Genomic DNA, 15,553 nt, shown 5'->3' with positions numbered 1-15,553 from the left:
ATTATCTGGAGTGAGTTTAAAAGACATCATTTAAACAATGACTACATTTACTTAGCTGATAACTTAGCACTTCCCACAGGTACACGAGAGCAACTGCTATTTGATAGTCTTCCCAGGAAGAACAGGTCAGGAGTTTGTTGTCACAACCTCTGACAAAAAAACAGTTGCAACATCAAGATGCCTAATTCTAGTTTTCAGAAGTAACTCAGAAAAATACTTCTGATACCTACATGTTTGTTTTCCTGCTGAGTGGGAATAACACACTCAGAATATGACCTCTGTAATGACATAAAGTCAGTGAAAGCAGGGAGTATCTCAGTGATTTCCCAACACTGGACAGAATGTGTTGTACGTGATCGTGTGCACACTTTTGTCAAAAAGCAGAAATCTAAGAGGTTTTTAAGCAGCTGGTTCATTTGAACTAGAAAAACAACTTACTACAGCAAGAAGACTGTGTAAGGCACATAGAAGTAGACAGAATGTCTACTTCTTACATGTGGATGTACAAAAGGTGGAACCTGTAAAAGAAAACCCATAAAATCCAATTCAATAAAACTGACACAGCTGACTATATCATGGAAAATGCTTTGTAAATCCATTCTCTTTGTGGGATCTGAGAGGTGGTATTGCTCAGCCGAGCCATGATAATTCAAGGAGAGCTCCAGGTCTGGTGGGTCTGGTACTAATATGATTAGCACATATCTGGGGGATTTAAAACTGGGATTTCACAATTTGAGTGTTTCCTTAAAAGATGGTCTTTTAAACTTTCAGTCTGTCTTTTATATCCCAGATCAGAAATCAGCGAGTCAGTGAACAATACCAGGAAAATGTAAAGGCCAGAAATCAGTAATGTCCTCTATCAAAATATCATACTTCAAAAGATCAAAAATGTCATTTCACTTTATTAGAATTAGATTCTGTCAAGGACAAGTCATCCATTAATTCAGTTAGATTTTAAACAGTAGTTTTACTTCCTCCTCGGTTCTCATTCGCACACGAGTCTGAGTATATAATACTGTTTACCTTATGTCTGCGATGGACTGTAAAACTGCCACCAGAGCATAAATATTGTTATCTTGTCTTCTGACAGATTTGTCTCTCTCCCCCCCGTTCCTTTTGAAGTTCCGCCACACCAACATCAAGGCTGTAGCTACTGCGGACACTGAGGTCATGTCATCTGCATTTGTGTCTGTGTTGGGCTTTAAGAAAGAAAAAAACGAAACGTCTGTGGAAGGTGCCAGAAAATATGTAGATATACCTGTGCCTGGTCAAGATTTGTTTTTGTTGGATTAGGATATGGGGCAGTCCTAATCAGCATGATTTTTTTCTTTTTCACTGCAACAAAATGATCCCCAGGACCTGCTAAAATTCTTATCAGGAACCACACACTGGATGTTTGATAAAAAGCTCCCTCTTGTACTACTGGAAACAAAATAATAAACTTACGTATCAATCTATGTTTTAGTAGACGCCTAGCCCCGCCCACTTTACACAAACCCATCCAATTAGCTCATCCCCTCCTCAGAGGAGTGATCTGTATTTCCGAAACTCCGGGCTGCTTGTTCATTGTACTGAGTCAGCGGCCATACGCAAATGGATCCAGAGGAGGGCTGTGCTGTGTAGGCTGCACTCTACATAAGCTCTCAACCTGCGGGACTGCGCGCACATACTGCCGACTGGAGATCGCAGGTAGCATCTGGGGGCTTGACTTACACATCAGAGGCTCTGATTTGTGCTTATTTTCACAAGGACAAGCTTAAATCCAGGATTGTCTGACGAGATCTTTCATACATCCTCCGTTCCTGATCTGCCCATCGGGTGCATAGAGCAGTACAATGCGGCGGCTGTGCTGTTGACTAATTGGACACCCCCTCCACCTTTTTTTCTTCTTTTATTTTGCTTTTTTTTTTGCCGGTTCTTACTCAAGGAGGCACATTTCCAAATCAATGATGAAGCTCAAACCAAACCAGACCAGGACATACGATGGCGACGGTTTCAAGAAGAGAGCGGCTTGTCTGTGTTTCAAGAATGAACGCGAAGAAGAGGTAAGAAAGGTTATCCCAGTGTGACGCTGTTTTCCTGCATCTTATCAACAATATGCAGCGTTTGTGTGCTGTGACTTTGTGGCCTAATCAATCTGCATCTAGCAGCCATTCAAAGTGCACAGGGATGCTCTTTTTCAAAACGCACAACGATCCGTAATAAGACACACGGGCTTTGATTTATGGTGTTGCCTACTAGGTGTAGTTACTTGTTTGCTGGCAAAGCCACTGTCTTTTTGGTTTGTGTTTGCGTGCTGCTGATGTGCCTTGGGCCATCCAGTTTAGGCTAGTTTGAGGAGCACGTAGAGAAAAGGGGGGAAAAGCGGTGCTGTCGAGCCACCTTCACCTAGCACCATAAGACTAATAGTACGTTTGTTTCAAAATAAAACACACGGGCAGCAGCGCAATGTGAAACTGCCCTCTCAAGTAAGGCGGGGCTCTTATTTTGAAAGTAACTTCCCGTTAGCTTTTCGCTAGCTTGAAGCAACGAGCAGAAGGGGGGCGAGGCGCTCACTTGTACGTTTCCTTTAGTAGAGGGTTTAACAGTGGCGTGGGCTGAGCGGGGGGGGTAACAATATATGCCACAGGTATACTGCTAAATATATTTATCAGATGTAAGGTCATTTTAATATGACAATAATGTAAACGTCCATGACCGAGCAGCTTCATTCACGGTTATGCTGCATCCCGCCGGCCTTGGGCGGGCTGCTGCGTAGCAATACTGTTGATTAGGATTTAAAGGGACCATCACATGTAAATAATGAATGGATGTGACAGGCTCTGATGGGCAGTGCTTTAGACCCACCTCAAAGGAGATTTAAGGTAACCTAAGGCAGGGCTTTAGTGAGACGTCCGCCAGATTTTAAACTACCATAGTTTTCTATTTTATTTTTTTATTTTGTGGGGTGACTGTTTCCTCCCCCTTTTTTGCAATATTTTTTTGTAACTTCAACCCCCCCCTAATTATCAAAAGCTGTAAAAATGGACCTTATATAATGTCTCTGTCTGCTAACTGGTCTGGTTAACTGGTTTACGTGCATGAATGTTTCACCAGTAAGTGACAAAAGTCAAGGCTGTCCCCTGCATATTCTGGCTTGACTATATTTAGCCGTTTTTTGGCCTGGCATAAACAAAGTGTTACACAATGTGCAGTAAAGACATCACTGTCTGCTGTCACTAGACAGCCACTAAGAGCTCTGCCTAGGCTCTCCAGTGTTTGGCTGTTAAACACACCATATCAGGAATTTTACAAGCATGCAAACAGTATATCTGCTTGTTTGCACATGTGGACGTGGTATGCTGTTGTTATGTAAGATTTTTTTTGTTTTTAAATGCGTAGCCATAAAAGAAATAGAGATACTGTGCAGAGATGCAGTTTTGCTTTCTTTAGAATTGTTTTGGTTTGGCCATTTTTACTTGCATTAGTGTACTGTAATATTGTGACAACAGAAGGATGTAGGTGACTACTACCCTCAGGACTTTAACAAGCATGTCTGGGTTTGCAACCACAAACATGACTCAGCTTTAAGTAAGAGAACTGATGTGATGCTCTTACTGTAACTGGGTTGGCACTAATGGTGATTTTTGAAGACGATTCACATGAAGTGTAAGCTTTGTAGTAACACATATACACTACATATTAGAGCTGGGCGATATATCGAGTTTTTAAAAAATATCGATATATTTTTATACGAGATATAAGATCTGACAATATCCTTTATATCGATATAGTCTATGTTACGTTATAATTATACTTGTGGAGCCGCAAGTTTGCCTCTCTTTCGTCCACTTCCGTCTCTACGCAACGTTACTCGGCCTCGCCTCTCTTTCACTGAACACAACTCCCCCTCCTCCCCCATCGCTTCACCTGCAGGAAGCGACAAGATGGACACGGCAAATCTCCGTTAACGAGTTACTGCGCATCGCCCCGTGCGTGGGGCTGGACGGCGTCAATGTGTTAGCTAGCTAACCACGCTAACGAGCTAACCACGCTAACGCCATGCAGCCCAGAGGTGCTGCACGGACTAAAATCCTTTCATTTTCTCAAAAGTTGACAGCGCGCCTTATGTATGAATTCTGGTTGTGCTTGATGGCCGCGAACCGATTTTATGTGGAACACGGCGCTCAGCAATCTGTCAAAAAATGTTTTAGTACGACTTTAGTAAGCTACGGAGCTGCACCGCTTGATGGATTGTCGGAGCATTACGGCTGAGCCTCGCGGAGTGATACGTACTGTGCTTCAACGTAATATTACCCTACTGTGTATAAGGACCATAAATGGCACCTGTTAAGAGACGTGGTTGCGAAGCGGATTTCAAACTCCAGGCTGTCAGTCACGCAGTACAAGTTGGGAACAGAGCAGCTGTGAAATCTGTCTTTGTTACTATGCTCAGCGTCTTTTAGTTTACATTTTGACTGCACAATTGTGAGCTTTTTGTTATGCACAAAAACAACATTGTTTTCTTTTATTTATGGAGCATTATTATTTAATAAATGCTCATAATTTATTTTTGAGTAAATTTTATGTACATCTGCTCTATGTTAATAAAAGTGCCTGTGTGACATCTGGGACACAGCTTTGACTAAGAACTCTCTTCTTGTTCTTACTTTATGGCTTTAAAAAAATATATCGAGATATATCTTATATCGCCATCCAGCTAAAAAATATCGAGATATGAATTTTGGGTCATATCGCCCAGCCCTACTACATATAGACATGTACACATTGGATACCTAACTCTGGTGGAACAGGAGCTCTAGATCTGCTCAGCTGTTTTTGTTTTGGAAGGGAAAGGAGAAAGCAGGGCCCATAAGGCCAGAGACTCTGTGATAGCAATAGTTTAACTTCGAACAGTGAAAAATGGGAAGCTGACAATTCAAAGAGACAGACAAGTTGGTTGAGCTGGTGGAATTACATTTCATCACCACAGTGCTAAGTTGTCACAACGAATAATCAAGCAAAAAGAGCCAGTGTTTTTATGTGTGTCTACTTTAAGTCTAAACATGTCAGTAATAGGAAAGCCACATATGTTAGTGTGCTAACATATGTGGTTAATGTGATGCATCATAGTAAAAGAATTTCAGCACTATTTTCCCCAGTGGTCGTCGCTTGGTATAATTCAATCAAATTGTGTGCTCACTGAATTATGTAATGTCCGTGCTGCCTCAAAGCTGCAATATGGCTATTTTACAGTCACCTTCAGTTCATTTTGGCTTTCCAGCCTGAAATTTTCATTGTTTTGCTTTGGTCCTCCCTCCTTCTTCAGCCTTTTGTCTGCCGCTGTTGGTCTAACAGAAAGGCCTGTACAATACTTTCTAGCTGGGCCATAAAATCTTCAACTACTAGAGCTACAGTTGCTCAGATTTGCTAATTTAGTTGTCTACCTTCTTAATGTGCTTCCAGTGGTTTAGTGTTTAACACATTCACTCGGTGAGCGAAGGGTCACTTGTTTGTTTCCAGACACAGACAAAAATCTCTTCAGGGGTTGTGTCGGGAAGTAAAACTGGTGGCGAATCAAACAAGGGGAGCTACCTGCTCTGTCAACCCTTTTGTCTAAGCCAGAATTCAGTTCTTGGGTTCCAGTGACCTACCATTATCTCATGGTTAGCACCAGGGTCTCTTCGGTCAGTTTTGGGGGTTCTCCATGACCGCGCTGACTTGTTTGCAGATAATTTACATTACAGTGCGTCCCAGGTGGTGAAGTTTAAGCTAACATCTCAGAAATATAACAGGAATAACTACTTGGCTGTTTGGCCCTGAGCTACAGCTACTCAAAGGTGTGCGCAATGGAGTAGTATCAACGCTTTAGACTGAAGAATATATTCTTGCATTCACCTGAGTGTCACAAACTATGATTCCATATAAATGCAAAGCAGTTTTATAAGGTGATGATGTCACATGGTATTCTTGCTTGAAAGCCACCACCCCCATGTCAAATCTAGCAGTTGCCGTCAGAGGCTTTTAACACAGTGAATTTTAATGCCATAAGTGTTATCAGGATAACAGTTTTAGCAGTAACCTCTGTGTTTCTCAGATTTTACCCCATGGTTTGATATTGAAAGTATCCCAGCAAGTAACAAATGCTGTCATCATGGAAATGGTGGTGGCCGGTTACCAGTTTGAGAAGACGCTACATCTTAACATCAAGAATGAAGTCGCATGTGTTCTCTGCATTTGCATTTTGTGCTGTTTTCCTCCGAAGTTGCTTGTTTATGACTCTAATTAGTTGTCGTATAATGCAGCCACTATATTAATTTCTCAGCACCATCAATCATGTCTCCTGCGCTCCTCTTCTTTGGTGTCTGTGACTTTACATCATTCTGTCCTCCGGTTGCCTGCCTGGCATGTTGAGCCTTCTTTATTTGACAGCTACAGGCAGTTCCCCATGGGGAGGAGGTGTTTATGTCCTCCAGAATATTCCTCCCTGCTGTCTCCGTTTTGAGGCCATGCCAGAAGACCGACTCTGTTTTTAACTAATAGTGGTTCTGAAAATCTTTTGCCTATTCATGAAGTTAACTAGTGTTCAGAGAGGTTGTGTAATCAGTGACTTCTGGGCTCTACAGCATACACGTCTTTACATTGAAGTCTTTAAAGATGACTCATGTGTATTTCATTGTGTATTTCGCTATCCAGAGGAGGCTTATAGACACACACCCTGTCTAAGTGGTATGCCACTGGTAAACATGCAGTGTTATATGTACATGGTAAAACCTCTGAGCAAGTTGCTGCTAAATTTGCATCCACCATGCAAAAAGTTACAAAGTGCCCAAACAGTTCATGTCTTATGGCTGATTTGGATTTCTGTGGTGAATCTTTGTAGGGGTTATGTCGTAAGCTATATAACCATTCATGCTTGTGCATGGCGTTAATTACCTTGTGGTCATATCCCACTGTTTTATATGTGATGCCAGCCACGATAGAAACAAATAAAATCCTAGGACTTTTCTGTTTCTTTCTCTCTCTCTTTTTTTTTTTTTTTTTTTTTTTCCCCTTCCCTAACGTATTTGTCCCTCATGTTTTGCCTCTTTGTAAATTCTCTCACATCCATTTCAGTGATTTTGGTTTGGCGATGTCCCTCATATGTGAGTCCTTATATCGAAGCTTGATTATTATTCCTCATGCTAGGGCGGAAAATCGTATCTCATTGATCAAAGACTGTGGCGAAAAAGCAAATGGAAATGTATAGGCTTGAACAGGCCAGTCACAATAGTTCCATTTGTTCCATTTTCATTTATTTACATTTCCAGGTAGATGCACGCCAGATTACACTGTAAGGTTTCACAAGGGTTTTGTAGTTGTTGTTTGTAGTGTCACCATTGGCATATATTTACCAAACAATACTTTCTTTTTGATACTAACATGCATGTGGTACATCAATTATCAATAATGTTGCCCTGCCACCTTTAGGGAGGTTTGTCAATCTTCCTTCTCCTATAAAAGAATTAAAACTTGGAATATGCTTTTATGATTTCTTACGTTGTCAAAGGAGGAAAAAAAGCAGTAAACAGTCCCTCCCCCAAGGCAATTTTTCTCTTCTTTTTTTATGGCTAGAGAGTAAACATATATGTAAACCAAATAATGTAAACAGTGTAAGGAAAGGTTAGTAAAAATACATATTGGTGGAAAAAACTATAATAAAATACAAACATGAAGGAAATGTTTTCAGTCTTAGTCTTCCAGTTTTTTATGTTATGCAAAATAACAGCTTCTGTTAACTAAGGTAAGAAAGACTCCCTGCTTGAACTGTATGTTGACCAATCTTGGTTACGTGCTTATTCTGCCCCTAAAGACCCATTTTAAGTAAGTAAAGTTTATTTATATAGTCATTTGATGGCTTAAAATACCCTGCCTGTTTTTGACTTCTTAACCCTGGAAAAATCGGTCTAGTTTTGCTTGTTATTTTTTATAATTACAAAAAAATCAAATTGGAGGAACTGTAATAACTCTGCCCAGAGGCCTCTCCTCTAGCCCGACCTTCTTTCTGAACATAAGTGGGTTTTCAGTGCTCAGAGTTCACCATCAGCTGACTGTTGACCTGCCATCCAGGTGTGAGTTATTTTGTTTTTGGGTTTTTTTGGCCTCTTTAAATTGTAGCTTGTGTGCTGTTTTTGTACTAACTGGTCTTTTTGTTCGGTGGGTTGCTATACAGCTCAGAAGGCGGAGCTTAGTTATTATTTTTTTTTTAGTTGATAACGGGAATACCAGTTCACGTGACTGTTCAAGTTACTGAAAATAAATGAACAAACGGTTCAAATAAAAGTGTAATAATGATAATTATATAAAGGAAATGGACATATTTTGGCAGTTCTTTTACAACATGTAACATGGTTTCTTTTTATTGTGATCAAAAGGACTTGTGTTTGGGAAATTCTCTAAATTCTTGAATGTAGGTGAATGGCCTAAAGAGGTTGCAGGTCCATATTTGGCATTGGACAGGTGAAATTGTGCCCTACTGCTGCACTTCTGTATGAAATATGGAGCAGTGTGAAGAAGCAAACCTCTTTAATTAAAGATGGTTTGTAAAATGTAGATTCCAGTCTCTACATTCCAAAATTGACCCAACCCCTCTTTTCTTAGGGTGGATGAATAATATTTCCTCTTCAACAACTACAACTAAACGCTAAAATGAGCTTCGTTGTTGCTGCCCCGGAAACACCGTGTTTTGTATACATCGCGCACTCACTGCTTAGCGATCTCCCCTTAATCCTCGCCGGCTGCAGTTCAGCACACACGCACTGTTAAGACGTGAGGACCATTTGGCACACCCGTGAAGTCGCCAAGTCGGTGAGCCTGCGTGGAACCTCATGGCACAGTAATGACTTCTGGCAGGTGACATTCACATTTGTAAAGGAGGAAAAATAAAATCACTGCTGCACACTGACAAACAAAATAAAAGATCTCACTGGCAAAAGCCCTCCTGTTGTTGAGGGAGCTTACCGAGGCAGGTTACCAGGTTCAGCTTTGCACATTTCTTATAGTTTGCACCCTCCTGAGAGAACGGCATGCCCTGCACCAGTGCTGCTTGTACTATTTGTGTAAATGCCTCTTCTTTTAACGCGTCATTTACAGTCCATTATGTAAGCTGTACACCTGTCACATAACATAAACATCTGTTGTGTGATGCTTCTTCTTAACATCATCACTAGGGAAATCTTTGCACGCATGCACTTAACATCGGTTCCCCATCACCCCCACCCTAACCTGCAATCCGGGAATAAGCAGGTGGTTGAGTCAGGCATGTGAGCAAGACACCAGCCGGCAACTGATATATAGGGCTCCAGTCATGTGCCGTATCAGTCAGACAGTCTGGTCTTCAGCCCAGGCAATTTAGAAGAGCCTCAGAAAGCCTCGTGTAGCCGCGGCCACAATCCCATTAGAGAACGTAAGGGAAGCCATACGAAAGCTGAGGTGGGATTAAGCGACAGGCTGACTTCTCTCACAGATTACTGCATATGAAGTCAGTTAGGTTGCGTTGTTCACCATCTGTTGCACATGCACATGCTCACAGATTTCTCACACTAATTCATGGACGTTCACTGTGTGGCCCCTTTGCCCTGACCGGCGCCCCCGCTTGTTTGTCGATGCTGGATTATGACAGAAAAAGGAAAAATGCTAAAATGTGCTAGAATCACGCTTAAATGAACCATCAGACTGTGACAGAATCCTGCTTTGTTTATTTTTTTTAAACACACTTGTTGGCTGTATGTGTTAATGATGATGACACAGCTTCATGCTAAATGCGATAATGCTCATAGCAGCTGTTTTCGTGTTTCTTTCGATTGCTATGTGGATACTGCCGCAAACCGCACACACAGGCACATCTGATCTGTACGTATCAGTGGACACTGCAACTGTCGTGTAATTCAAACCCCAGCGGGGCGCTCGGGAGCACTGGCAGAATTTTAGGGGCCCCCAGCTGAGTTTACAAGCATTGTCCGCTGAGTTCATGTTGTGTCGGGACCACATGGACACTGGTATTAATTAGGGTTGAGTATTTTCAAGAATGGGCATCCACATGAAGTGGTGGGGGGGAAAAAAAAAAAAAGAGTAAATAAAGGAGTAAAAACTGGATTATTTGCTCAAAGAAATATATATTTATCTAAATGTGTGTAGCATCTTTATGCAACTCAATTTGTCTGTGTGACAAAAAAAACCCCCTTTTGTATAAAGTCAAGGGGATATGGACTACACTGAAAGTACTTTCACCTGGTCCCTTATTTAAATGGCGGCCACAATGGATCAGTCCACACTGGATTGATTAATTTGGTACAAAGCAATCATCCCATCTATGAACTAGCTTGTAGCTCCCGAGCCTTGGTTTGTGTTGTCTCGTGGTCTTAAATCTGGTGTTTCGCATTCGTAAGAAAAAAGCATGCACCATGGAGCATGGAGTCACTCCACTAAGAGCATTAAATGTGCATGGATCCTCTTAAAGAGATCAGAAAGTAGTGAAATAAGACCACCTGTGTCTCTCTACAGTCCACAGCTGTCTGCGTTCAGTTCTGCGAGTGAGTGTAATCCTGTCTTTGGCATCTTGTGAGCGACGCTAAGCCAACTCCAACCATCAGTCTTTTTTTTTTTTTTTTATGTTTTGAGTCCCAAGGGTCATGGTTCATGTCCTCAAGTTGCAATATAGGCCACTGAAACTCTGTATGCTCCTGCGTGCTTTAACTCCTTTGGTTTATTGGGGTTTAAAGTAAAAATAATAACTCGGTCTGCATTTCCTAAAGTTTTTCTTTTTCTTTGACAGGTTCTGCTGGTCAGCAGCAGTCGGCATCCAGACCAGTGGATCGTCCCCGGAGGAGGGATGGAGCCAGAGGAGGAGCCATGTGGCGCAGCAGTGCGAGAAGTGTTTGAGGAGGTAAATAAATCTGTGCCCTGACTTTGTTTTAATGTTACTGTATATAAGTCAAGTTTGAAGTCTATAAAGTGAAATAGGTTTGAAGTCTATAGGTAAGGGTGAGAGGTTTTTGAAGGGGTACGGTGTCGGCAGCTGGGTGAATGAGGAGCCTGATGGTATTTCAGAGTTCCCCCTGGTTGAGAACCTTGTGTTCTCAGCAATGTCAGTGGTCTAAACTTGGCCCTTCACTAGATTCCTGTGCATTCACAAACCCTGTAGCCTTTCCCTCAGGACACATCAGTGGGGCAGACTGACACTTGAGCAGATGACATATGTCTTAACAGTAATTTGAGGCCTGTGAACAGAACACAGTACATCTGAATTAATAAAATGACTGTTATGAAAGGGACTCTCTCATATTACTGTAATAACAATCTGCAGAATTCAAGCAAGTTTCTTTCTATTATTGTATTCTTACCCAGGTGATGACCCAGTACAGTATAAATGACAGTAAAATCTTTTATATTGATGTTATATGTCGACCTTTAACTCTGTAGCTCGTAGCTTTGCTACTAGTTTCTGCAAAAACTGTCATAGGGGTTTAATTTGTTCAGTCCTGATATATGTATTCTTTATTTGTGGGCAGTTATCTGTTGGACTGTCCTGAATGTTGAAACGCGACACAGTTCCCACTGTGTTGATGCAGAACGCTGCTTTTCTGTTGTTTTCACTTTCTATTCATCTCTGTGACTGATCTTCTACAGAGGCCATAGCTACTTGAGCCTTCCAACAAAGAAGTATACTCTGTGCTTCCCAAACACTACAGCCAGTAGAAATGAATGATTTTCTTTTCTCCTTTATCTTTTCCTCAGGCCGGTGTGAAGGGCAAACTAGGACGCTTGCTTGGTGTATTTGAGGTAAGCTTTTCACAGGACAGGACAAAATGTGCAAATTGTATAAAATCTGCAATTTTTTTTTACTTTAAAATTGGCAAATAAATGTAGGTGTGAATTGCATGATTTATTGCATCGCTGCATTGTAATTAAATATACATCTGTCTCTGATCCTTAAAGCAAAACCAAGATCGTAAGCACCGAACGTACGTGTACGTGTTGACTGTGACGGAAACCCTCGAGGACTGGGAAGACTCTGTCAACATAGGTAAAGTTTTGCTTCATGTCCTCCCCTTAAGCATCAATACTTGCGGTTTTGAGTGCTGCTGCTTACACCATACTCTGTATTTTTTATTTATGTGAAGACTAGAGTACTGCACAGAAACCACACTGGCAGTTACAACAGGTGCCTATAAATCTAGGCCACTGATCATTACTGCAGTGGTACTTAGCTGCAGTATATTACAGCTGTCAGTGCGGCGGACGTCAGTATCCAGTCTGTGTAATCCAAAGCCTAATGTATCCCCTCTGTTCTTGCTTTGAACTCTGAAAACCTTTATAGCATATGTCAGTTTGGTCTGTACATGCATATTTGAAGGTTTTCATATATATATATATATATATATATATATATATATATATATATATATATATATATATATTTATATTTGAGTTTCAAGATACTATAGATGGATACTGTATCTTCACCCTACTTTAATGCATCTTATTAAGAATGCAAGTTGTTTGCCTCATTGTGACATTCTGTGAAATGTTTCAATCCAGTGTCACTGTTTTTTTTTTTTTTTGTTTTTTTTTCTTCTAACAAGTGAAAATGGGGTAACCTGCAGAAGCTATTAAAGCTCACAGTCCACTTTGTCTTTTGATATGAAGTCAAATCAGCTTGTGGAAAAGGGAAAGAAGGGGTTACGTGGCTTGTTCTGCACAAAAGTTACAGTTTGTGTGACAGTGCACTTTGCTGGTGATTAAGAAAACCTGATCTTCAGTTCTCTGTCTCCCTCTGCAGGTCGTAAGCGGGAGTGGTTCACCGTGGAAGAAGCCATCAAAGTGCTGCAGAGCCACAAACCCGTTCACGCCGAGTACCTGCGGAGGCTCCAGCTCAGCTGCTCTCCCACCAATGGAAACTCCATCCTCCCGAGCCCCTCATCAAACGACAACTACCCCCATTACAGCGCTACACCCACCACACCCTCGACGGGCAGCGTGCTGGGCTCCTCCTGCAGATAGGACTGCAACTCAACCTCCTGTCCTGTCTAGCTGAGACAGTTCACCTAAAGTCTGTACAGTCTCGTGCATGAATCTAAAGACTTTTTCAGAGTTGTGGCTCTTCTTGTATGTATAGTTTCTAATCTTAGCTGCAGGACAGACCAAAGCCATTGCCAGAGCCGTGTTAAAGACTGAGCAGGAGAAGCTGGGAACACTCTGGCAGAGAAACTGTGATTGTGGCTAAATCGAACACTTTTCTTTTGCTGGCAAACGTCAGAATGAGGAGCTGAAGTTTGGGACGAAGAAGCTGCAGACTCTGCTGGTACGAGTGACCTCGTGAAGGAATGCCTTACAGAAACTTTGTATGAATGTGGTATTGGGGTTGTTTTGTTTCACTGATGGTCCTTTTTATGTCGTTTTATTTGAACGAATATGCTGCGTGAATTCTAATAAAGCGTAGTCGACAGTGTTAATTGGTAAGAGACGGACACGTTGCATTTTAATGTAAAAGCGTGATTTCCTTTCCACCATGTTAACCATTAACTAATGACAAAATACAGTTAATTGATCTAAATTAGTATTTTCACTTAAACTTGGATGTTGGTGTTAACAAATGCAGCTGGAGTGAAGGTACTGGAGTATTTCAGTTAACCATTAACCTGTAAAACAAAACAAAACAAAACAAAAAAAGTTTCTACCTCAGTGAGCCTAAACTGGATATGATGATCGCCATGGTCATGTCACAGAATGATAGCACTGCTGTGTTTATAGTTAAACATGAGCCAGTGTCTGCGAAGTTGAGTGTCAGCCAACCTTGACTGATCAAACACTGCTCTGATGTCAGTTTATGACCACATACCCTTTTATCAGTGCTCAGTGTTTCCCCACTGAAAAGTATTCAGAAGTGCAAATTACGACCTTGCTGGGGTCGTGTGGCCGGGCTCAACTTGAGATGCTTGGAGGGAGGGAAGTGCATTGCTGTGATTTATGCTGAATGAAAACAATTGAATGATTGTCTGCTTTTCCTTTAACCAGCAGCAGTTTTCTCTCTCTTGTCTCGTGGTGCTGTTTGAAGAATCTGTCCACTAATTACATTTCCACATAAACTATGATTGCTTTGTCCTGTGTTTGCATAGGGCTGCAATTAATGCATCAAATGACTTGACAATGACTTTTTTTTTTTTCTGTTTTTTTTCCCCTGTTGATCTGTTAATGTCTTGGTTTATTCAATGCTGCCGGGGGAGGGGGGAATATCTACTGGATCAGTGAGTTAAGCGATGCAAAGCAAAGGTAAAATGATCCAGTGACAGTTTGATTCAAAGAAAGAAACAGTGCATTTTTAATCTTTGATAATTTTTACCATTTCCAACACAACCTTTGGCCTAAAAAAATTATTTATACACACACACACACACACACACACACACACACACACACACACACAAAAAGAAATCCATCTTCCTTTTCAAAAGCCAAAGAAAAGTGGCTCACCCCAGCTTTTAAATGTCACGTTTCCTCCCTGAAAACAGACTCCCACTCTCTCCTGCTTTGACGGCTGAATGACGACTAGTTACCACACGCCGATTTGTAAATAGCTTTGAGGAGAACCGCTGACAATGTGTTTTTAACCGAAATGAAGCTGTAATTTCTCTCTTTAATGTTTTATATATTTTTTTTAACAATGTACAAATGGCAGAAAAAGACCTGTAGGAACTCTCCCTGACCCCCCCCACTGAGTACGCACACTACAGGGTATTTGTATCACAACATAGTGACGTGCCACAGGTTTAGGATGTGAAGGTCGGCTGGTGTTTGTGTTGAGGTGATGGAGGGGGGTGCATCATGTAATAGTTGTATTAAAATGACTGACAGCAGAGAATGAGATTATATGGATGATAATCTGAAACTTTAAGATGAAAACCTTTTTAACAGACACAGACGTCACACGAGTATTGACCCAGAGTAAACAAGGATTTATTTTTATTATTATTATTTTTTAATGCAGATGTATGGGACATGCAGAGGGCTGGTGCGAACATCAAAGATCAGATGAATGCATTTGGAAATGAAAACGGTGGTACAATCCAGGCATTTCTCATTCTTTTGTAGGAGTTCAGTCATATCTTCAGATTTCATGCCACGTCTCACTTTATCTTCCCAGTAGATGCTGCTCTTTCACAAAACCTTATCTGCAGTATCGTAAAATAATACAGCGGTTCAGCTCGCGTACAGTCTCGGCCTGTTTCTATGTGTGTCTGGACAGAAATATGTGCCAAATTAAAGGAAAACAGTTTGTATCCTTATGGGAGGTAAAAGAACTTGATGTTAGTGTTTTAATCGTCTATATCGTAGAGCGAGAGGGTGGAAAAAAACATCTCAAACACTGTTTGATTAAAATCTTTGTTTTATTTCAGAATATGATTGTTTTATAATGTGAAAAATCTCTTTCTAAATCCAAACTGCACCCTACATTGTTCAGATTCTCATGAGGCGGTGATTCTTTACCTCGCGCCGTTTTGAAGTTGAACACATGCGACTGTGTCAGACCACAATC

General features: G+C 41.2%; 1 protein-coding gene across 1 annotated transcript; it reads left to right on the top strand.

Moving 5' to 3' along the window:
* Positions 1-1,558: 1,558 nt before the first annotated feature.
* nudt4b (nudix (nucleoside diphosphate linked moiety X)-type motif 4b) lies at positions 1,559-15,458 on the top strand. The gene is made up of 5 exons (XM_085386568.1): positions 1,559-2,045; positions 10,793-10,903; positions 11,755-11,799; positions 11,956-12,043; positions 12,800-15,458. Exons 1-5 carry the CDS (start codon positions 1,947-1,949, stop codon positions 13,018-13,020), a joined length of 564 nt encoding a protein of 187 aa, XP_085242694.1. The 5' UTR covers positions 1,559-1,946; the 3' UTR covers positions 13,021-15,458.
* The last annotated feature ends 95 nt before the right edge of the window (positions 15,459-15,553 follow it).

Source organism: Rhamphochromis longiceps, linkage group LG17, assembly GCF_057381845.1.
Source record: "Rhamphochromis longiceps isolate RC_006_pf linkage group LG17, R_longiceps_female_GT1.1, whole genome shotgun sequence".
NCBI classification, from domain to species: domain Eukaryota; kingdom Metazoa; phylum Chordata; class Actinopteri; order Cichliformes; family Cichlidae; genus Rhamphochromis; species Rhamphochromis longiceps.
Note: the sequence above shows the minus strand (reverse complement) of the source record. Positions and strands in the feature narration are given on the sequence as shown.

Excerpts from the sequence above, each read along its gene's own strand:
- nudt4b (XM_085386568.1), top strand. The coding sequence starts at position 1,947 with ATGATGAAGCTCAAACCAAACCAGACCAGGACATACGATGGCGACGGT. Across the intron at positions 11,800-11,955 it reads GCTTGCTTGGTGTATTTGAG|CAAAACCAAGATCGTAAGCA; the intron begins GTAAGCTTTTCA and ends TGATCCTTAAAG. Across the intron at positions 12,044-12,799 it reads GGAAGACTCTGTCAACATAG|GTCGTAAGCGGGAGTGGTTC; the intron begins GTAAAGTTTTGC and ends CTCCCTCTGCAG.